Genomic DNA, 21517 nt, shown 5'->3' with positions numbered 1-21517 from the left:
GGGCTGGCATGTGGGCTCTGGCAGCGGCATTAACTGCACTGTCATTCGGGTGCCACTTGCACCAGTGCTGTGTGAGGTGGTGTATTGCTTCAGCTGTAACCACCTTTTATTTATTATTTTTTTAATGCATACAAGAGCTGGGGTACAGGCCAGAAGTGTGGGGTGTGAGAGGACTCACTGGAGACAGTGGGGAACAGAATAGGCAGATCTACTGAAACACACTGCTGAGGGGAGCAGCGGGGAGACAGGAGAGGTCTGCTGCACCGTGTGGGTTGCTCGCTGGCCTGGGATCAAAGCTGCTGATAGCGCTGAGACTTTAACCCCTGCGCCCCCAGGGAGGCCGCCTGTAAGCCACCTTTTACAAATGAGAACATCAAGGCTTAGAAACGTCAAACAACCTGGGTGCAGTCTCAGCTGAGGGAAGAGCTGGGCTGTGAGCCTGGGCCTGTGGCCAGAGCTCTGCTCGCGCCCCCGTCTGTCTCTGGACTTCCGGGGGCTGGCTGCCGGCGCTGCTTAACAAAGCTTCTCATGAATGATCCAGAAATGCTCCTCCTGGCAGCTCTGTGGGTGAAGGCCTTGTCTCTCGAACACCTGTTACTTTTCTGGCACTGTGTGAGGTCCCTCCTCGTATGTGGCCACATGCAGCCCTCCCCTGACCGCTTGCTGGGCTGGTGCTAGAGGGCTGGGTTCGTGATCCTCTGTAACTAGAGACGTTGCTGCAAAGGCGCTGCCAGCGCCCGGATGGTAAGCCAGGCTTTTTTTGCTTGCTGGCCGTTGGGGCTGCAGGGATGGGTAAGACGGGGTCCTGAATGAGGGAGAAGTGACGTCGCCCCGACCACAGATGGGGAGGCGCGAGGAAGTGTGCAGGTGTCGCTCACGGGGGAGGCTGTCACCTGCCCAGTCCCACCGGCCAGCCGCGGCGTCACCTGAGGCCCTCAGTGTGAGACGCGTGTGCGCTGGTGGCCAGCTTGCTCCGGCAGCACCGGGCCCTGGCCCAGCCAGAGCGTCGCGGGAGCCCGGGGGCCAGGAAGGGTGGTGTTATAACTCGGCCTTTCTTTTCCAGGCTGTGAATTTTTCAAGGAATATAAGGATCGGGATTACATAGCTGAAGGGCTCATTTTTAACTGGAATCAGGTATGAGCAGTAGCCCTCCTCGGCTTGGTTTTGCGTTTCTTTTAAAGGGAGACAGTAGAGAACAGCTGGCCTTTGGGGGCCAGCAACCCATTTTTCCTCTTCTGTCAAGTCTCATCATTTTCTCTCCCTTTTCTCCGCGTATCTACTTTCCAGAGTCTTGGCACATCACTTTCCTTTCCCCCGATAGTTCCCTCCTTTCTTTAAAGGAGTTTTCAGGGACCGATAGGAAAAGTCCTTCCTCCTCATTCCACTGTCCCTGTGGATGCAGCATTTCACTCCCCCTGTGGCCGTGGGAGCAGCCCCGGGAGCCCGGGGAGGCGGGGTCTGGGTGGGGGGTGTCCCTGCGTGGGGGGTGTCCCTGCGTGGGGGGTGTCTCTGCGTGGGTAGCAGACACTCAAAGCTGAGGGAGAAAAGCTCCATCCGGGTAATCGGTTCTCTGATTTTTTTAAGCTGTCACTCCTGGCATCTGGTCAGAGGAGGTGAGCCCTGTAGGGGGACTGCCTGCCCAGCCACACGGGGTCCCCCAGCAGCCAGCCTGCCTCTCACGGGTGTCTTTCTGTCCTCAGGACTACGTTGATGCCCCACTGAGCATCCCTGACTTCCTGACTTGCTCTCTGAATATTGACTGGAGCCAGTATCAGGTGAGGGGCCGGGCTGAGCAGGCACATCAGGGAGGGGCCCAGAGGACCCTGTGGCCGCCACCGACTTGGGAGGGAGGTCTGGCTTACCTGGTTTAACACTTGTAATTTGCTCCCGGCGCAGAAACCAACACTTTCTGAACGTGACTCCATCAGAGACTTGTGTCCACTGGGGGTTCTCATTTCAGAGGACCCTGTAGAGGCTGCTTTTGCAGCTCTGGGCTTACTGACTTTTCTCATTTTTCCTTTTAAATGCGTGTTCTGCCAGAAGCAGCGCAGAGCTGCCTGACCTCATTTGATTATAGAAACTTTAAAATTACTTCCCTTGTGCCCTCTCCCCTGTGACCCTCCCTGTGGAATGGCCCTGCCCACCAGACAGGCCCTTCCCCACCCTGTCTGGCCCGCACAAGCCCAGAGGCCATCGAGGTCTCCCCCTCCCCAGCCTCTTCCCACCCACCCACATCTGCCTGCTTTGCCTGGCTGCCTTATCAGCCGACGCACAGCCGAGGATCTGGCTCAGGTGTACTCTCCAGAAGACTTCCTGATTGGCCCCTCCCCTGCCCCACAGGTGACATGCCAGCATCTACTGAACTCATGGAATTTTCCACTGAGCTGTAGTCAGTGATGAGCGATCTGCTTCCCCATCCTCGTGGGCTTAGCTCCAAGAGGACGGGGAACACCGACCTGCACTCCCCCAGCATAGAAGCTAGAGCCAGTGAATACCTAGCGATGCCCTGCCCACCTGCCTTTCTCTCCCCCAGGCCTGGACAGCCCCACCCAGACAGGCCCCCTCTCTGAACCTGGCCCTCCCGTTAGGCAGCAGCATGCTCCCCTGGCACCTTGCATTTTGTTGTTGTGATGGTGGGGTTCTGGAAGGGCGGGGCGTGCTGGCTCTTGTCTTGTGCGTGTAGGCCCTGATCACAGAGCAGGTGCTATTTGAACACGTTTGAGTGGTGTCAGGTCTTGCCTGTGCAGGTGTTTCCACAAAAAAGGGAGCATGAGGAAGGAGAGCCAGCCAGTCATGCCCTGGAAGCCTGGAGAAGGAATAGGTGGGGTGCTCTCCCTGCTTTCAAGCCCCAGATTGAGTAGCCAAAAGAAACTACAAGCTTCCAACTTCATTTGTGGTCTGCAGAGTCTCAGGCAGGCCCTATGCAAGCCTCCCTTTCTCTCGTTCCTTCTATCTCTATTTTCTCCTTGTACAGATACAACCAGATCAGAGGAGCTATTTACCCACCGAAAGCTGTGACTGTAGGGGCTCAGTGTGTTGACCCTGCCAGGGATGTGTGTCCCTCAGGGAAGAGGCCCTGTGTGTAAGCAGGAGCTCTGCTTAGCAGAAACCCTGGCCCAGGCCTCCGCTTGCTTGGCCTGTCTCAAAAGACTCGGTGGCCTCAGCAATTGACCTCATTTCCCTTGGAAATTGGGGTTGACAATACCTTCAGGGGTTGACTCGCGTAGAGGTTGGTTTGTTCTCCCTGTGCCCTAAACCCCCTTCCAGTGGCTACTTCTCAAGCACCCCCTGACCATGAATGGTCTGTGGGTGTTCCAATCCCTAAGCACTTAGCCCTGGAGCTGCCCGGATGCGAAAACCACCTTGACCTCCCAGGGCTTGCAGCGGCACCGCCTGCGTAGCAGGGGCTGACCACTGGTCACAGAGAAAGATTCCAGAGAGATCATTGAGCTGGGCGGGTCAGCAGCCTCGGGAGCGCGCTGCAGTATAGAAACCGAAGCACAGTGCTCAGCGTTGTGCCCAGAGACACTGAGGAGCCATGGAGGTGAGAGTCGGAGAGGAGCCTTGGCTTTCCCGCCTTGCCTCACCTGCCGTGGTCCTCTCCATGCGTGGCTGAGTCTCTAGTGCTGGAGGAAACATCCAGCTGCAGGCAGGTGACCCAAACCATAAACTCTGCCTCTGGCGGTGGGGAGGGGTCAGCCCCCAGCTTAGCTTAGCTGTGCCACTGGGGCCCGGACCTCCCCCGTGCTCCCCAACCTGTGGTCCTCCCCCGCCCGGCAATGAATCTGCGCCTCTCCCTGGTCTTCGCTGTCCCTCTGTAGCCGCCTGGGCTGCACCACAGGCCCCAGTGCCTGCTGACTCCCTGCCCTCCCCTGCGGGTGCAGGCCCCGGCCCTGCCCTGGGCTCTGCTCCATGGAGGGCCCGCCCCCTGCGCCGCTTCCTCCGCGGGAATCACAGCTCGGAGGAGCCCTCTTGGCTCTGGTGTGAGCCACATCCCGCCAGATGAGCTGGGACCTTGTGCTGCTGCTGACGGCTTTATTAGCGCAGCTGCAGCCGCTGCCTCTGGAGCTGTTGAAAGTGGGTCAGCACTCTCCAGAGGCTGTGGAGGGTCAGGTAAATGAACCTGTTTTAAATTCTTGGGAAATCCATTCCAGTTACAGGTGCTGTGTTCACCCTCCCCCCTGGGAAGCGCCCTCGCTGGCTTTCGCGGGCCTCTGTAGAGCCCCAGAACACAGATAAGCAGTTGTGTGTGAGGCTGTCCCCAGCAAGAGGGGGGCCGCAGAGCTAACTGGACCAGCCCTGCCCTCCCCCGAATTCCAATTCCTAGTGCACAGTTTCTCGGAGCATCTGTTCTAGACCGGCCTGGCAGAGGAGACAGCCACAGGGAGAACCCTCTCATTAAAGCTTTTGTTTATTTTCCATCTCCCACCTCGTGGGCCTCTTGTCTTAAAAGATTGTTTGCAAAACAGACAACATTTATTATTCATTGAAAGATGGGCTGTGCGGTGACTGGCAGGGGGAAGGAAATGAAACCTGGTGGAGGAGGGTGATGTGTCCCTGGTTTGTGATGTGGTGGCACATGAAGGAAGGACTCTTGCGCTTGGCAGCAGCGGCCACAGGGTCAGGCTCCTCTACTGCCGAGTCCCTGGCCAACCTCCGCCAAGGAGGCCCGCATGTGGTTGCTCCGTGGCTGCTGCTGTAGGCCTGGAGCCATGTTGTCTGGCTCTGCTTTCCCTTCCTCAACCTCGCTGGGGTTAAAGTGAGCCAGGGCCCAGGCAGAGGGGGAGGAGCTGGAGTGGGGCCTGGAGTCTCGATTATCCAGGATTTGGCACTTAACAGCCTGTGACCAGGAGCCTTGGGCACTTGTCACTCAGAATAGCTCCTGGCATTTTTCCCTTTTTAAACATGTTTAAATGCTCAGTCTGAGACAAATATCTATTTCTAGATCCTTTTATCCTTTTTCTCCTGCAGAGTTGGGACCTGGTGCAACAAACACAAAACTACCTGAAACTGCTGCTTTCCATAATCAACAGTGACGGTGAGTCCACATCCGTGCCCACGGCCTCCCGGGTTCCAGACCACAACAGGCACGTGTGCTTGCGGGCCGCACACCTGCCTTTGCTCGAAGGGAGGAGGGTTTGGGTATTTCCTGGTCCATTGGCAGTTTTATTCCACGTCCTCAAGTCCCTAGAAGGCAAAATTAGTACCTTGCTACCATCTGAAGCACAGGCAGGGGCCTCTGCCCAGGCGAGCTGGCCTTCGAGCTTTGAGTGTCGGTTTTGTATGTGGGGCTGGTTTCAGCCCTTCTAAGTCAGGAAGATGAGAGAGCCAGGCCCAGCTGCGTAGGGCCTGCTCCCAGGCTCGCTCTCTGGCCTCGGTGTCTCTAGGGCAGGCTTGGGCTGTCTGCCGTCAGGACTCCTGTGGGCTGCGCTGGGTCACACTGGCCTGAATAAGTGGGATCGTGTTGGCTTCTAAAGCAAGAAGGCCCAAGCGCAGTGACAGGTGCCTGCTGACCATCACGGAACACCTCTTTGTTTCCCATGCCTGCTGTCTAGTTAGCTTCACGCCAGCCACCATTCCAACGGCTTCCCACCTCTGACTGCCCCACAAGAGAGCTGCCTCTGTCCCAGCACCCATGCCCATCCTTGAACACTCACCAGGGCCACGTTTGCAGCATCACCCCATGCCTGCCTGCCCAAGGGTGGCAGTGGCTCCCTGCCTGGGGCGGTGCTGTCCCTCAGGGGCTTCTGAAGAACTGGGGGAGAAGGGCAATCGCTCACATTATGCCAGTTGGCCAAGGGTCCTATATGCCCTGCACGCCTGGGGTGGCCCTGCACAGTGTTGACCTGTCCTGCCCTCTGGGAAGCACTGGCCAGGGCATGCCGGTCAGCCCTTCCTGAGTCACGCTCCAACTGAACTGGCTCCCTGGAAGCCCCAAGAACTGTAGCCAGAAGGAAGGCGTGGTGTGAACAGAGGCCAGTGCCGCCACCCACTCTTCTGAGATGAGGTTGGAGAAGAATGTTGGGGAGGCCCACTGGGAAGAGGAAGGCTGGGGGTGACCTGACTAACAGGCCAAGGGGGTGGCCCACCCCGTCTCATGAGCCCATGTCCCTCTCTTCGGGGCCTCCTGTCGCGTGTCCCACAGATGACAGCGGGCTGCTGGTGCACTGCATCTCAGGCTGGGACCGCACCCCCCTCTTCATCTCCCTGCTGCGCCTTTCCTTGTGGGCTGTGAGTATGTTGCTGGGCCGCGGGTGGGAGCACGCGGGGCCCTACTAGGGCCCCGGAGCATTGGGACTGTCTCCGGAAAGTAGGACAGATATGGGGGTAAGGGACTCCCGCGTGTTGAGAGCAGGGGCTGGGGGCGCTGGGCAGCCTGGCCGCCGGGGTCTGTCGCTGCGGTTCAGCTCCTGACGGGGTGAGGGCTCTGTGTTGGGGGTAGGGGGGTAGCCTTCTGACATGGGTGCCTCTGCGGCATCTCTGCAGGACGGGCTCATCCACACGTCCCTGAAGCCTGCTGAGATCCTCTATCTAACCGTGGCCTACGACTGGTTCCTCTTCGGGTGAGCCTCTGGGAATGTCAGGGGGCGGGGCGGTGCCTTGAGCATTGTGTTTCTGTGCGTGCAGGGGTGGGGTGCTTCCTATGTGGGGTCAAAGGTGAGCACAGACCCGTCCCTTTGGGACCGAAGGTGCTCATCAGGCCCCAGCTGAATCTGTGGAGCCAGAGCCGTGCGTTTTCCGGGCCGGGGTCCCCCGTTGGCCTCCTGTCTCGGGGCTGCTGCGTGTCTGACCTGCTGCCCTCTTGTTGCAGGCACATGTTGGTAGACCGGCTCAGCAAAGGAGAGGAGGTGGGTGCCGCCCGGGCCTGCGGGCACATAGCAGGCCTCTGAAGACTCATGTGCTCTTGCTGAGAGGGACAGAATGACGGGCTGTTTGGTGTCCGCACTTCAGGGTGTTTCCCGGCCCACTGGCGCTGGGACCGCACAGCAGGGTGGGAAGGCAGCAGCACTCCCGCGCCAGTCCTGACCTCGCCTCCTCGCCTGCACAGCCTGCACAGCAGAGGCGAGGCTTGCCCCCAAGGCTGCCCGTGACCTTGCGTGTTGGTCCTCGTCCCCTTTCTTCTCTTTGCTGTCATCCCTAGGGTTGTCCTTGTTTTCTGAGCTCAGCTCTGGAACCAATTTACAAGTCCTTTTCCATACACCCCAAACCCCCCCTTCCCCCCCCGCCCCCCGCCATCTCCGTACAGCTGAATCCAGCAGCTCTGCTGCATTCTCTTTCTCTTCACAATCATCAGCAACTTGTAAGCTCCAGGGCCATCTGCAAAGCAAGGCCCTGCCCTCGCTGCTCTCCCCCAGCCCAACTCAGCCTGGGCACAGCCAGCAGGCTCCGGGGCCCCTCCTGTCTGGAAACGGTCCCGCCTTCCTCCTCTCTGCCCCCCACGCCCCGTCCTTCCTGCCACTTTTCTCCGTCCCTGCTTGCTCGGTGCACTCGTTTCCCTGCACACAGACCCACAGTCAGGCCTGAACTTGAACCCTAGTTGTTCCACTGAGTACCTCTGTGACCTTGGGTGATGAGATTAACCTTGAGCCTCTGGTGCCGACAGTCTGGCCTCGCCAAGAGAAGCAGCTCGGATGCCCGGCTGGGAGCCACCACAGGGTGTCGGCTTTCTCTCCGCCACCTCCCTCCCCCCCCCATTTTCCTAAAGCCTCTTTCATCCTCCTGAGGCTGCCTTCTTTCTGGGCATCTTATCTTGTGTCTCCTCCTTTTGTTCCTCCCTCTTAGCTGCTGCTCTCCCCTTCCAAATCTCTGCTTCTGAGCACTTATCGCATCTGCCAGGGCTGCAGAGCTCATAAGCCTGTTCCTCAGAGGCCTCCATGAACTCTGTCAGAGGCAGCGAATTTGGAATTGAAATCAGCCTGGAGGGCCCTTTTGCAGCCTCTTATTTGGAGATTTGCTCTTGCTCCAGAACATTCTGCCCTCCACTCTGTCCCCGCAACCCCCAATGCGGGCTAGAGTCTGCCTTCAGAGACTGGGCCAGGGTGAGCCTGTGGGGTCTACATCGAAGCCCTGGACACTCTGCTCCATCCCCCCACAGGGTCTCTTCAGAGTGGAGGGGCTGGGCATCAGGGTTTGGGCTTTTATGTCCACATCACACTCAAGGCACTGACCTTTAAAAATTACAACCAAAAAAGTCGAGGAAGAGTGACCACCACCCTGTCCCCTGCCCTGAACCTTGTTTCCACAGACACAGCATGTCGATGACTAAGAGGTCTGTGGTGAAGACACTTAGGTAGCAGGCCCCTCCCTCCCCTCTTTCTGGAGGAAACCTTATGGGGTCTGGGATACTGCGGGTACTTCTCCAAGGGACGGGTTAGTGATATAAAGTGGGGTGGTTTGAAAAATCCCCACTGGGTCACCCTCTTGCAGCCCCAGGAAGGAAACACAGTAGCTGCTTTCCTCGCCCATTGCATCATTCGCCTGGCACCCATACCATTTATAGACCGGCAAGTGCAGCGGGGTCCCTACAGCAGAAGCCGTCCACTGTGGGGGGATGGAGCGGAGTGACCAGCTTTTCTCTGAGAAGTCTGCCACCTAGGCCCCCCCCACCCCGATCGTTCTCACGGTGTGCTGCTTTTCTCTTTCAGATTTTCTTTTTCTGCTTCAATTTTTTGAAGCATATCATCTCTGAGGAGTTCTCTGCTCTGAAGACACAGAGGTAAGGCAGACCCGCCACTCTCACCGGGCCCGTGGTACTCTGGGAAGGGCAGGCAGGCAGGCGGGATCGTGCTTACCATCTTACCCTTGCCCTGCTTCCCTGCGTGCTTGGCGTGCTTGGCAGGCTGGCCTCCCTCCTTACACACACCCCCCCCCCACACTTTCTAAGGCCGGGGTAGGTATCACTGGTGAGGGCCGGTAGGTGAAGGAGCCCTTCAGCAGGAAGGCGGGACTGGGTGGCCACCTGCAGTCTTCCTAGTGGAAAGATTTTGGGGATGAGTGGTCTCTGGTGACTAGGAAAGCAGGTGCATTGCTGCATGGAACGGCAAGTCCACACCCGCCCTGGGGCAGCTGGTTCTGCTGAGTTCATCGCTGCCCTCCCTGGGCTGCTGCATTTCCTAGCAGCCCCCACCAGAGAGCGGGGCCTGCTTCCAGCCATCTCGCCTCGACAGTTGCCTAGGACCCACTCCTGGCATGTTCTGAGCTCCCTTGCCTTTGAATCTAAGCTCCTGGTGGGCTGGGCTGAACTTGAGGTCTGAAGGGCCAAGCTGACAGGGAGGAGGCAGGCCTTACAGGCCATAGCAATCTCTGCACATATCTTGGACGGAGCCAGGATGGGTGGGTCCCAGAAGTGGGCCTCGTATTTTGTGACGCTCTAAGTAGGACCTGTGTCCGTGAGCCGCTTTCCTGGGTGGACAGAGAGCCCAGTCCAATCTGGAATTCACTGTTCTGGGTTCTGTTTGTAGGAGGAAGAGTTTGCCCACCCGGGATGGCTTCACCCTGGAAGATATCTGCATGCTGAGTGAGTTCCAGGCCTTAGCAGATTTCCTTTACTCTGCATCTTTCTGAGTTTAGGGCACATGGGAACTACTTGTTCTAGAAGCTTCTTTTTAGCTGTATGGTGTGGAAGAGGTGGGGGATCAGTCATGAGAGAAAATACTGTATTGACTGCTGATGCTGGTTTCTTTAGGACGGAGAGACCGTGGCAGCACCACCAGCCTTGGCAGCGACTTCTCCCTGGTCATGGAGAGCTCCCCAGGCGCCGCTGGGAGCTTCACCTATGAGACTGTGGAGCTGGTCCCCGCAGGAGCACAGACTCAGGCAGCTTGGTGAGGGGCCAGCCCGGAGCGCAGCTTGCGCGCAGCTGTAGCCAGCTCCAGGGAGCTTCCAGAACAAAGGAGCCCCTGACAGTAGGCTGAGGGCTTCAACTCCGTGCCCCGCTGTCTGGGGGGGCGCCTTGGAGACCGACCATCTGGTTGGTGTGGGCACTGCCCTTGGTGGCCCTGGAGCGTGCAGGGCCAGGACTCCCTGCGGGATGAAGGAAGGAGCTGCGGCACTGGGCTGACAGCGGGGTGGGGGAGGTTGGTGTCGAGGGTACTCCCTGAGGGCTGGGTTGCCTGGGAGGTATGAAGCTGGTTGACAAAAAAGGAGAAAATAGAAGGTGAATGCAAGATGTTCAGGAATTGGGAGCTTGCTCGAGGGCCACCTCCTTGCGAATGTGATCAAGTCCGAGAACCCGATGAGTTTTCCTCCCTGGTCAAATGACTCGAGAGTTTGCATATGGGGGGAGGACTGGGAACTGCACTGTGAGGAGCCCCTTTTCCGATGCGAGCACCACGGTCAGGAGGCTGGCGTTAGGGCGCCGCCGCCCCTCCATGAAGACCAGCCCTGGCTGCCGGGGCTCCCGCAGAGGGGGTGCAGACGAGTGCCCACCCCCACATGCCTGTTCCCAGGGCAGAGGGCTTCCCGGGCCGCCCCGTGACCAGCATCCCGCTCTTGTGCTGCAGGAGGAAGAGCCACTCGTCCTCTCCACAGGGCGTGCTCTGGAGCCGGCCGCAGCCCGCGGAGGAACGCCTGCCCTCCCAGCAGGGGCTGGCGGAAGCCAGGTCTTCCAGCTCCTCATCCTCAAACCATTCTGACAACTTTTTCAGGATGGGTAGCAGTCCCCTGGAAGTCCCCAAACCCAGGTGAGGAGTGCCAACGCCCCCACGGTGGAGGCGGCTAGCCCTCCCCTGGTAGTGAGGTGGGAGAAGAGGATCTGGCGCTCGAGCAGGTGCCTCTGTGGTGCCTCAGGGTCCGGCATGTGGCCTGGGCACGGTGCCTAGGAGGTCAGGGGCGAGCAGGCCCACCCACTCTTTGGAGGATGTGCTGAAGTTTGGGTGCAGAGCACGAGCTGGTGTTTACAGTGGTTGGAGGCTCCTCCTTCCTAGAGCTCGGGCAGATCAGGAATCAGAAGGCGTAGTGGTTGTGGTATGAGGGGAGGGGGGGAGCTGCCTTTGCCTACTGCCTGTGGTAGGGCCCAGGCCTCGTGGACTCCACACTCTGATTTGGAGATGGAGCTGGATCCCCTGCATCCCTCTGGCTCCCCCTTTCCTGTGTGGATTGGATAGTGAGGAGAACAGACAACAGAGAGCTAAGCTAGAATTGTGTGGGGCCGACTTTGGGGGGCTCCCACAGAACAGCGCAGCTCTGCCTGGGTGTACAGGTGTGGCTGGGGTGTTGCCGGGGTCCTGCTCCCCAGGCGAGATTAAAGCTCAGCAGCGAGCGGGGGTTAGGATGACAGGAAGGTCTGGCGTTGGGGAAACACTTCCTGACAGGCCCGATGTGACTTTTTCCCTGTCGCCCTACCTCCACTTCATAAGGAAGAATCTTGTGAATTGCTTTCTTTTCTCAAGCCTTAAGGATGGCCGGCTCTTCTGGAGAGAACCGAGCAGTGTGGGACTTCAGAGGTCTTTGATAAATTCCAGGGAGGAAAGGCGTTTAACAGAAAAGTGCAAGAGCTGGAGTCCGCCCAGCTCTGTCGTGGCCTGGCGCCAGAAGCTGCAGGTCCTTCCTTGTACCGAGCCCTGTTACCAAGGAGCAAACTGAACCCCAAATTAATATTAGGGAGACTATGAAACTTCTGAAATTCTTCTCCCATCATCATCCTCTGGTTTATCCCCGGGGGCAGGCGCGGACCCTGGGGGCCCGGGGGGAGCGCATCATCCCCTCGGGAGCCGAGCCCCGCAGCTGTGACTTGGCTCCAGCAGCACACCCTTAAGGTGAGCCTCCCCACGGGGCGCTGCCAGGGGCACTGACGTACCTGAGGGTGCTGTAGCGGAGTCTGCGAAACCAAGGCCACGACCCTCCGGCCCCACGGGCGCTTTGGTGGAGGCGGCTAAGCAGATCCTGCCAGGCAGATGGGCCCATGTGCCTGTGCTCGTCAGCACCCTGTGTGCCCACTGCCATGCCACTCTCTTGCACACCTGCCTTCCCTCGGGTGCTCGGGCGGCTGTGGCCCCGTAGGACCCCCGCGATTCTGGGCTAGAGCTTTGGCTCATCGTCCCTGCCACATTATCTGCCTGTGCGGCATTGGTGAGCTCCTGGGGAGGAAAGCCAGAAGTTCCTCGTCTTCTGTGTACTCCCTGTCCCAACTATGGGACTGCGGGGGTGGGCGGGCCCCACTGAGGCAGCACTCCACGACCCTTCCCATCACCTGCTTCCCTTGTTCCTACCGAAGATCCTACTTTCCAGTCTTTGGGTGCTTGCTCCGTCTCGGCAAGGGGTCTCTGCCTGTGCCGGCAGGTTCAGTCTGGGATAAGCCACCAAGACCCCTCCCTTGCGAAGCTCCTCGGAAGAGGAGGGGTGGGGGTGTCCTCCTGGCCTTGCAGCCCTGTGTGCCAGGGCCTTCTCTAGGCCAGGATCGCTGACTCAAGGTCCGGGAGAGATGGGGTGGGCTGCTGTGAGGGATTTGCTAGTGTGCTCTGCGCTAGTGTGCTCTTCCCTCTGGGCTGGCCAGGGAAGAAGGTTCTGGATTGGATGCCTGTTTGCCAGAGGTTTTCAAAGACTAGATTATTCAGATTTGGAACATTCTAATTATGTATTTCCATTAACAATAAAATTAATTTAGTCTCTTTTATCTTAAAGTGCCCGAGGGGTCCCGTCATTAGCTTCCCGGGCTCTCTTAGGTAACAGCAGCCAGTCAGCCTCCCCGTGCAGTGGGGGCTGTGTGGGAAGAAACCCTTCAGCGAAGCTCTCTGCGAGCGCCAGAACTGTCCCATAGTGTGAGTTCTTGCCTCTCTCTTACAACAGAACTTCTCCATGCAAGAAAGGGGGGCGGGGATTTTTTCAGTGAAGAAGTAGGTGTTGGGCTAGAAAGTTTGTTCTGCGGGGCGCTGCTTCTTATCCAGCCCCATCCCCTACAACAGGGAGACTGGTGGCTTTTTCATTACTGGCTGCCGTGGTGGCACCTTCTGACCGGGCTGCATTTCTGGGCCAGTTACATCTCCCATCAGCCATGGCACTGTGGGTAGAGGCAGGCCCCGTGCCCCCGTGCCTCCCGGAGCACTGCCGGTCAGTGGCCAAGCTCTCTGTGACCTGGTCTCTGCTCCAGAATCGGGCATCTTGAGGGGCAGTGGGGTTGCTAGCACTGCACTGCCCATGCCCAAGGAGGGGGGTAGTGCCACCCCTGAACCCAGCTTGAAGACAAGCTGCCTAATATGCAGATGAAGTTGGCTGAGGGGCCCCCAGCAACCTGATGGACAGCTGAACGGTGACCCAGGAGCCAACCTGAGCGGCTAGCTGTCTGCTGCTCCCAGCCTCGGCCCTCTACTAACTGCTCATCGTAAGCAGTGAGCCCTGTCCTGGGGTGTTTCATGAGGCAGAGGAGCCAGACTGTGTTCTGTAACACGTGGGGCTCCAGGCCTATGTTTGACGTGCTCTTGCTCCAGGGATGAGCGGTGAAAAGCCTAAAAGCATTTCCAGCTTGAAGCCCAGAAGAGAAAAGGTGGTACACCGAGAGAGCTCTCCTTGGGCTACTGCAGGAAGGCACACGCCCCTAGTTGTGTCACATGCAGACAGGTGTGTGGGGGCTCCCATGTTTAAAGATCAGGTTGGTGGGAAGTGATGGTTCTTGTTGCAGACATCTGCATCTGGTCAGAAATCTGTCCTAGCTCTCTCTGAAGTCACTTACTCTGATTCAGGCACTTGTGGAACTGAAGGATTCTTCCCTAAGACCCGACTCTTGGCAGAGGCTGTGGGACCACCGTCTGGATGCCTGGGGGTTGGTGGAGGTAGGCTTAGACTAGGTGACACCCCAGCCTCAGCCTGGGGTTCTAGGTCTTGGCTCAAACATGTGTTCCTTATGAGATTTCAGAAATTCCACTTGATGCTTTTGGGCTTGTATTTTCTCATCTGCGTCATCAGGCTGAGGAACAACTCCTCGGTCCTTCCTTGCTGTGTGTTGTCGAGCCTCCTGTACCAGCCGTCATCCCGGTTGTTTTCAGATGAAAGTAACAGAAAACCAACCTCAGACAGTTTTAAAAGTAAAGTATCAGTTCACTGGGGAGTCTCGTGGGAAGATGCCTTCAGGTGCGGCCTGATCAAGGCCCCGACCCCGTCTCCCTGTGGTTCTCTCCCCCCCGCCTCCGTCCGCGTGCCGGCTGCTCTCCCGACCGGCTGCCCTCGCGGTGGCTAGTAGCTCCTGGAAGACCTCTTTTTTCAGATCCAGGGATTGTGTGAGGGCCCCTTCCTAGCCATAGAGAGGAAGCTGGAGGTTACGTGCCCATATGTGAACCTCTGAGGTCCGCCTACCCCCACACCCCTTTCAGGAGGAAGGGCATTGCATCCTGGGGCTAGCCTGGGCTTTATCCCATGCCATGGGTTCTAGCCCATCTTTGCCCCTCCTTGAGATTTGTGATTCAGAAAAATCACTTCCTTTCTGAACTCCGCTTCCTCATCCCATCACCAAATGAAAGGATGACCCCAGGGTCACTAAAACCTAAGCTTGGGTTTAAATGAGCTCGTGGCACAAAGCACCTGGGACACAGTGAATATTCCTCCCTTCGACGAACACTGTAAGCTGTAGCCGTGGTGAAGAACCTGTCCTTGCCAGTCACAATCAGGGCACTGGGCAGCCAGCTCAAAGGCCAGACCAGGTACCTTAGGCCACATCTTTTCTTCTTGCCGCAGCTGTGGGTTCGGCCAGCTCTGCTTGTGTGTCATGTCTCTTCCAAGTGGACACCTGCCTGGGTGGGCCCACAATGGGTGCCTGGTGGGAGGGGAGCGGCGTGGGAGTTACTCTTGGTGCTGTGGAGAGAGGCCTAGACCATAACCCTCTTAAGGGAGAGCTGTGTGGCCAGGACGCCAGCCTCCTGGGCAGAGGTCTGAGCTCGCTGAGCCCCAGGCGGGTGGACAGATGACCTCATGAGTTCTCCAGTTTGAAGCTCGCTTGGCCCATGCCCACTCCCTGTAGGTAGGAGACTGGAGGAGGCGGCACCGGGCTCTCTGCTGCTCTGACTGCATTTGAGTAAGCATACGCCCAGGGGCTCTGGGGCCCCGTCACAGCTGGTTGAGTTTCCAGTGTGCTCAGGCAGACCCGGGGGTGTTCCGTCCCCCCGGTCACTGGACAGGTGCAGGTCCTTCCTCTGGTGATGCCGCTTTCCTCCAGGCGCCCCCTGTAGCCAGCTAACCAGGCTAGCGCTTCCAGCACCTCCCTGCTTAGGACAGCCCCTTCCTTGCTCTCAGCCCCAGGAGTAGTTGAACCTCTGCTTTGCAGTCCTTTCCTTGACAAAAAACATCAAGTAGGGAGATTGATTGGGAACTTGGACAAAGCTGCTCGCTTTGTGTCCTCTGGGGCCACACCCCGGCTGCGCTCTCTGCTGCTTTCTCTGTCCCACAGCTGTCCCCTGGGGGCTTTAAGGGAAGGGACTGGCCTTGAAGGGTCCTTACGGGGTGAGGGAGGAAGGGGGGCCTCTCTCACCACAGTTCATCCATCCTTTATCTTCCCACTGGAGCTGTTCGTCTCTGGTGGCCTGGGGCTGGCGTAAGAATCCCGCGTCCCGGCGCCAGGAGGGCCACCCCCACCCGGCCTGCGCAGCTTGGCGTCCCTCCATTCCCTCCCCTCGACCCTGGATTTGGCAGGTTTTTCCACGCAAACTGTGAAACTAGAAAAGAAACTCTGCCCAGAAGTTTGAGCGGTAGATGAAATCCGTGGGGCCGTGTTGCCCCTCAGGGGTGGTGCTGGCTGCCGGCCCCGGCACGACCTGGAGAGGCGCAGGGCAGGCACCAGCGGGTGGCACATGGCTTGCCCTGTCCTGGGTAGCTGTGTCCTTGGGGTGCAACCTGCCTGGGGCCTACCACAAGTCTCCAGCAAGAAAACCAGGAAGCTTGCTCTGTCTGGTGCGAGGGGCTTCCCCCGAAGTAGCAGACGCTGTTCTGCCCTCCCTAACGCTGCCGGCCCGCGGCTCCCTGAGCTGAGCAGGAATGATGCGTGTGGTGAGTGGTTCTGTTGCAGGGGGTTCCTGTCGGCGGCGACTCCGGCGCGGAGAGCCATCTGTTTGCCCTGCTCTCAAGGTGCTGCTGTTGTAGCGCAGCCCTGGAATCAGACTCGGCTTTAGTGTCCTCGCCTTCACCGCTCTGGGCAGCCACTTCTCCGCCTCCAAGTTGGGGGGTGGTTAAGGACCTCCAGAAATACAGTGTCTGGACAGGGGTGCCCCTCAGGTGTCCAGGTGCGTGAGGATAAGGCGGTTGCTCTGACGCAGCTGGGCACGCTCCTCGGACTGGAAGCCCCGGGGGCTGCCGGCGGGGTGGCCCAAGGTCAGTGAATGTTGTTCTCTGTGCCCCACCCCCTACATCACTATTCATGCTTCTGCTCTGGTTCTGGGTCCCTACAGGCGCGCTGTCTGCTATTCCTGAATTAAAGAATAAAGGGTCAAGCATCAAAGATAATGTACCTCTGGGGACCGGGACCTGGGACTGCTGATGGGAGGCCTTGTTTGATGTCGCCTGTCTCTCCCCACCCCCAGCAGCTGGCCTGCCCAGAGACCGTGGAGAGGGCCGGCTGTGAGTGGGGAGGAGGTGGCCATGGTAGATCCCCAGTCCCGCTTTCCTCTCCCTGCGCCCCCAGACCTCCGTCTGAACAGGGCTTGATGAAGCTGTCAGTTGCCTGCCTGATTCATCCCTTCCCTCTGGGCAGAGCCAGTGAGCTTGCCGGGCTGGTGCTTGTGAATACAAACTATGGCTGCCGGCAGGGCGCTGCGGAGGTCGGGGACCTCGGGGCTCTCAGCGACTCACCTCTCAATCTAGGTCGTCACCCTCTCCGGTCCCCCGGTGCTTGTTCTCTCACTCTGCTAGGGCCTCGGGCCCCGCGGCCCCTCAGTTCTCCAGTGCCCACCCTGCCGCACGCTTGCTCAGAAATAATGAGGTGATCCTGCCTCCCTGGTTCCTGAGGCGCCCAGCCCTGCTCTCCTCCTCCTGGTGCTGTCGAGATTGTGCTGTCAGCCACCAAGATCGGCTTGTCCTGGCCGCAGGCTTTGGTTGCTGGTTCACTTCCTGTCACCATGCTTTGCTCTTCTTCTTTTGCCCCCATAACTCCTTGCACCAAGTATTGACCTCACAGCTGCACCTGCCTTGCGGTCTGTTCTCTCTCGGTCACAACCTGTCCAGCTGTTTTTGCACTTCGGGAGAAAGTGGTTGACTTTACAGATGCTCCGGCAGAACCTCGCGGCCGTGGTCCAGCGCCATCGTAGCCCCTGACTCCCCCTCCAGGGCCTCTGCTGTCAGGCCTGTGACTGACTGTGCATCGTCTCCCCTCTCTCTCCTCTCTGCCCCAGATCAGTGGACCATCCCCTGCCCGGATCCTCTCTCTCCACAGACTTTGGCAGCTGGCAGATGGTCACGGGCTGTGGCAGTATTCAGGAGCGGGCTGTCCTGCACACAGACTCCTCCCTCCCTTTCAGCTTCCCGGATGAGCTCCCTAACAGTTGTCTGTAAGTCTCTTGCTCGAGCGGCAGGATGCGCCCTGCCCTGTCTGTAGCGGATGAGCAGTCACGAATGCTGGTTAGGGAGGAGGCAGCAGCCAGCCCGGAGCTGACCGGGGACGCCTGCCCCTCCCCAGTGTCTCAGCTCACTAGACCCGGCTCCTCCGGACCCCCGAGGCCTAGGGGCTTGCAGAAGTGTGCTTTGCAGTGTGTTCCCGCTCCCCCGCCCCCAGAATCTGTCCCCGAGTGTCTCAGGACACACCCTGAGGGAAAGCCGACTGGACTGTAAGCTAGAGGATTCTATTTCTGTCCAGGGCTTTGCCTGAGATGAGACTCTTTGAAACAGAGCCGTGGGGTAGTGCCGGGGGCGTACGGCAGAGGCCAGAGCCGGAGAGGAGGTGGTTTAGCTCGCGGCCCGTGGCCCGCCTGAGGAGAAGCGAGGGCTGCTTGCTGTCCTCTCCTGCTTGTTTTCCGCTTTTCCCTCTGGTCAGGAAAGAGAATTGCATGGGAGCACTGAATTATAAGCTGTGAAAGCCTCTCCAGAGTCTCGGTGTGGCCTTCCAGCTCTTAGAGCGCGTCCACCGAGCAGCCGCCTCTGGGGCAGCCCCTGCCGCCGCCTGCTCTGCTGCTTCACTGATGTCCGAGGGGAGCCCCTCCAAGCCCGGGGAGGTGACTGCTCTTCGGCTGTGGTTGCCCAGGTGCCTTCAGCTCCTCCCCATGGGCTGAATGAACTTCGGGTGCTAGGGAGGCAGCCGTGACTCTTCCCCCCAGGCCACCTCCTAGCACCAGTGCTGACTAGTCGGAGGCAGGTTACCCTGGGGGGCTGAGAAGTGTCCCTGCTAAGGGATCTCAAAATGGTCATCACAGACCCCCTCTTGAGCTGGGGAGCAGCCGGAAGTCACCAGTACCCGGCCGCGCCTCCTCTGTAGCCAGGCCCTTAAGTCAGACACAAGATGTTGATCTTAGGTTCTCGAAGGATTAGGAAAATACCCTGCGCCTTTGTGTAGGAACTTTATACTTCACCCAGCTGGCCCCGCAGCATCTCTGGAGGAGGCAGACGTCTCTGCCCCATACGGGCGTACCCCTCGCTGACCTGTCGTCGGCCACGGGAACAGGCAGCTCCAGACCCAGATCCTCGAGCAGCTTTCTGAGCTCCTCGCTGGAAAGGCGCTGTTCTGTATGGTTCTCGGGGGGCTTGGTCCTTTCCGCACGCTCTCATGGTAGCGGTGGGGCTAGGGTTGGCTCCGGGTGAGGTCACGTGGTGTGGGGCTCTGTGCTCGCCTGTCTTACCCGAGAAACACAGTCCAGATTCTAGATGCTCTGCTCACCAGCTGTGTCTTGGGCGTCAGCCCTGGCTTCTCTGAATCTGCTGGCTCATCTCTCGGAAGGGAACCGTACCACGGTGGCTCCTGTCCCTGCCTCCCCGCTGCCCGCCATGTGTGCTCCCGTGGCTCACCTGTCTTCTCCGGCATCTGGCCTCCTGTCTCTAAATAGGCTTTCCTCTCACCCCCTTCTGCTTCCCACAACGCACGCGTGTGGACTTTTGCATGTTGCTGTGAATACAAACTAACAAATCTGAATTTCTCTAGTTGTGTGCACTGAGGAAGAGCTGGAAAAGCACGCATGGCCTCCAGCCTTTATGAAACAGTTAGCAAGTAAGAAGACCTAGGCCCACAGCTCTCCCCAGATGCCAGGCTCCTTGTTGTTTTTCAGGACATTCTAGGAATCCTACATCGGCTCCATGTTCTTAGCGCGCCTTTAAGAACTGTTTCACTTCCCTTCGCCTCAGAACACCTCTCCCCCCTCTTCCTGCCCCCCCCCACGCCCACCGATCTACTTTTCTTACATCTGTCCTTCCGCTATTATAACAGAACTATCACTTATCATCAGACCTCCACCTGCCTCCCAAGGCCCTGGGGTGCAAGTCATTTCGACTTGGGAGGGGGTACATCGCTGCTATTGCTGACAAATTTCCGGGGAGGGCTTGGCCACGGATTGGTCTGTTGGGGGGGATTCTGGAGTAAGTCAGCAGCCAGGGCTAGTCTTGAAGCTTGGGGGGGATAGGACCAGAAGGGCTGGTCTCATGTAGGTCTGCGCTCCCCGGAGGAGGCACTCAAGGGCCAGCAAGGGAGAACACGGTGTGAGTTTGTGAGTTCCTGGCCTCTCTGATCACAGATCCCTGCCAGCCCTGGAGCGTCCATCTCTGAGTGTAGAGGTAGAGGTTGGGTGTCACTGCGACCTCAGGCCTCTAGAAAAGACCTTACAACATGTCAGACAACCTGGTGGGATCCACTCTCTGATGAACCTGAGTTTGCATGGCTCGTTCCCCTGTCTTGCAGTTCCAGGTCAGGAAAGGAAGGGGCTTCGTGTCTCCCCTCTATAGTCAGGGCATGGAGAGGCCGGGGAGAAAATGGAGATGGAGTTAGAACCTGCTAGAAGAGCCAGCACCCCCTCACCCTCCTAATTGTTTGGGGCCCACAGCAACTGAAGGTACAGCCTCGGGGTTTCTGAGTGAGGACCCCATCTAGGGCATCGGGATTTTCCAGGGCGCTCACAAGAGCTTTCCCCCGAGATGTTCCAGGTCCTGACCTCAAGCCAGCTGAGGTCTTTGATCAGCCAAGGCCTGATGCCTGATCTTGGGCTCTCTCCTTCCTCTTAGGTAGAAGCTCTGAGCCTCAGCTTGCTCTTACTGAGGACTAGAAGCCAGCCGCTCTTGGGGTAACTCCCTGCCAGTCATCACAGAGACGGTGGTTTTCTCCAGTGCAAGGGGCCGCTTCTCGGCAGATGTGATAACTCTAGAGCCGGGAGGAATGGTTTCAGGGGTAACAGGGCCAAGTGTGTGGGACCTGACTCACTCAGGCAATGTGGCCTTAGGACAGATGTGCTGGCGAAGGCAGAGGACAGGCAGCTGGAGGAAGCAGATGTTGGGGCCTGTCCCCGGTGACGCAGTCTTCTCGCCTCCCCTAGGCTCACAGCCCTGAGGGAGCGGCAGACGCGGCTGCAGGAGGTGCGCTCGGCCTTCTTGGCTACGTACAGCAGCACAGTGGGGCTCCGCGCGGCGGCCCCCAGTCCTTCTGGCGCCATCGGGGGCCTGCTGGAACAGTTCGTGCGAGGTGTCGGGCTCCGGGGCACCAGCAACAGCACCTTATGAAGCAGCCGTCCCGCAGCAGCCGCCTGCGCCTCTCGCCTGAGCCCTAAGTGGAATCAAAGCCATGCCTGGCCCAGGGGTACTTAGAGGTTGGGGGAGATCTCGTCACTCCTCCGCCTCCAGCACGCACATGGCAGCCCCAGAGCTGAGCAGGGCCAAGGACAGGCGTTCCAACCCCAGCTTCCTGACTGTGACCACCACCCTCCGCCACTGCCTCCCACCCACCCTAGTCTGCCGGGTTCCTGTCAGCTCTCAACTGTGGGGTTCCCCTGAGGCCTTGTGGAGGCCACGGCTTCACGAGAGACCCCCTCCTCCCCTTTCTTATCTCCGGTGGAGGGGAGTCACCTGCACTGAGATGAGGCAGTTTGACACAGATCACAAAATAAAATCAAAGTCTTTTTGAACAGCTGTTCTGCATCTTCATTGGCTGCTTCCTGCGCGGAGCTCTGTGGAAGATTCTCACTGTCCTGGTGCTGGAAGATGGGTTTTTTTGTGGGGGGGGAGGGCGAGCAGATGAAACAGGAAGAGCTGGCGAGGAGGAGGTACCTCTCCCGCCCGAGCCGGGACAGTCCCCTCTGTGAGGGGGGTAGTCCGTGGGCCAAGAGAGCTCTGGTCGCCCGGGCTGCCCGTTGGCCATGCCGATTCCTAGGGCTACCTGCAGTTTGGACTAGGGGTTGCGGGGATCACCTAGCTGGGCACGGGCGGGAGGAGGGAAGGGGTTTCGTTTTTAACAAGTTCTGCAAGCAGCGCCATCCTGGTGCTGAGGACCTGAGCCCCTGCGTGCGGCATAGCCACGGGCTGACACCCCCCCCCCCCCCCGCAGAGTGAGCAGGAGCGACGGCATCACACAGGCTGGCTGCCTCGACGCCACGAAGTTGTAAGGCGAAGGGCTTTGTGCGCTGTCGTAACAGCCACC

At 58.8% G+C, this 21517-nt stretch overlaps 1 protein-coding gene across 16 annotated transcripts in view; it reads left to right on the top strand.

The window, feature by feature from the left end:
• Positions 1-20970, top strand: part of MTMR14 (myotubularin related protein 14) — a gene marked incomplete at its 5' end in the record, with an annotated part of 40244 nt that extends 19274 nt beyond the window's left edge. For 3 of the 16 annotated variants that reach the window (XM_084246892.1, XM_084246887.1, XM_084246879.1), the window contains 12 exons: positions 1064-1134; positions 1701-1775; positions 4972-5038; positions 6146-6231; positions 6487-6563; positions 6812-6848; positions 8646-8716; positions 9462-9517; positions 9686-9824; positions 10503-10682; positions 17307-17462; positions 20421-20970. In XM_084246892.1, coding sequence (XP_084103018.1) covers positions 1064-1134; positions 1701-1775; positions 4972-5038; positions 6146-6231; positions 6487-6563; positions 6812-6848; positions 8646-8716; positions 9462-9517; positions 9686-9824; positions 10503-10682; positions 17307-17462; positions 20421-20604 — 1199 coding nt within the window. In that variant the 3' untranslated portion in view covers positions 20605-20970. The remainder of the gene's footprint in view (positions 1-1063; positions 1135-1700; positions 1776-4971; positions 5039-6145; positions 6232-6486; positions 6564-6811; positions 6849-8645; positions 8717-9461; positions 9518-9685; positions 9825-10502; positions 10683-17306; positions 17463-20420) is intronic. The other 13 variants (XM_084246894.1, XM_084246890.1, XM_084246889.1 and 10 more) reach the window with 8 other exon arrangements.
• Positions 20971-21517: the final 547 nt, after the last annotated feature.

This window comes from Talpa europaea (genome assembly GCF_964194135.1).
Source record: "Talpa europaea genome assembly, chromosome: 11".
Classification (NCBI taxonomy): Eukaryota; Metazoa; Chordata; class Mammalia; order Eulipotyphla; family Talpidae; genus Talpa; species Talpa europaea.
This window is presented reverse-complemented; position numbering and strand designations above follow the sequence as displayed.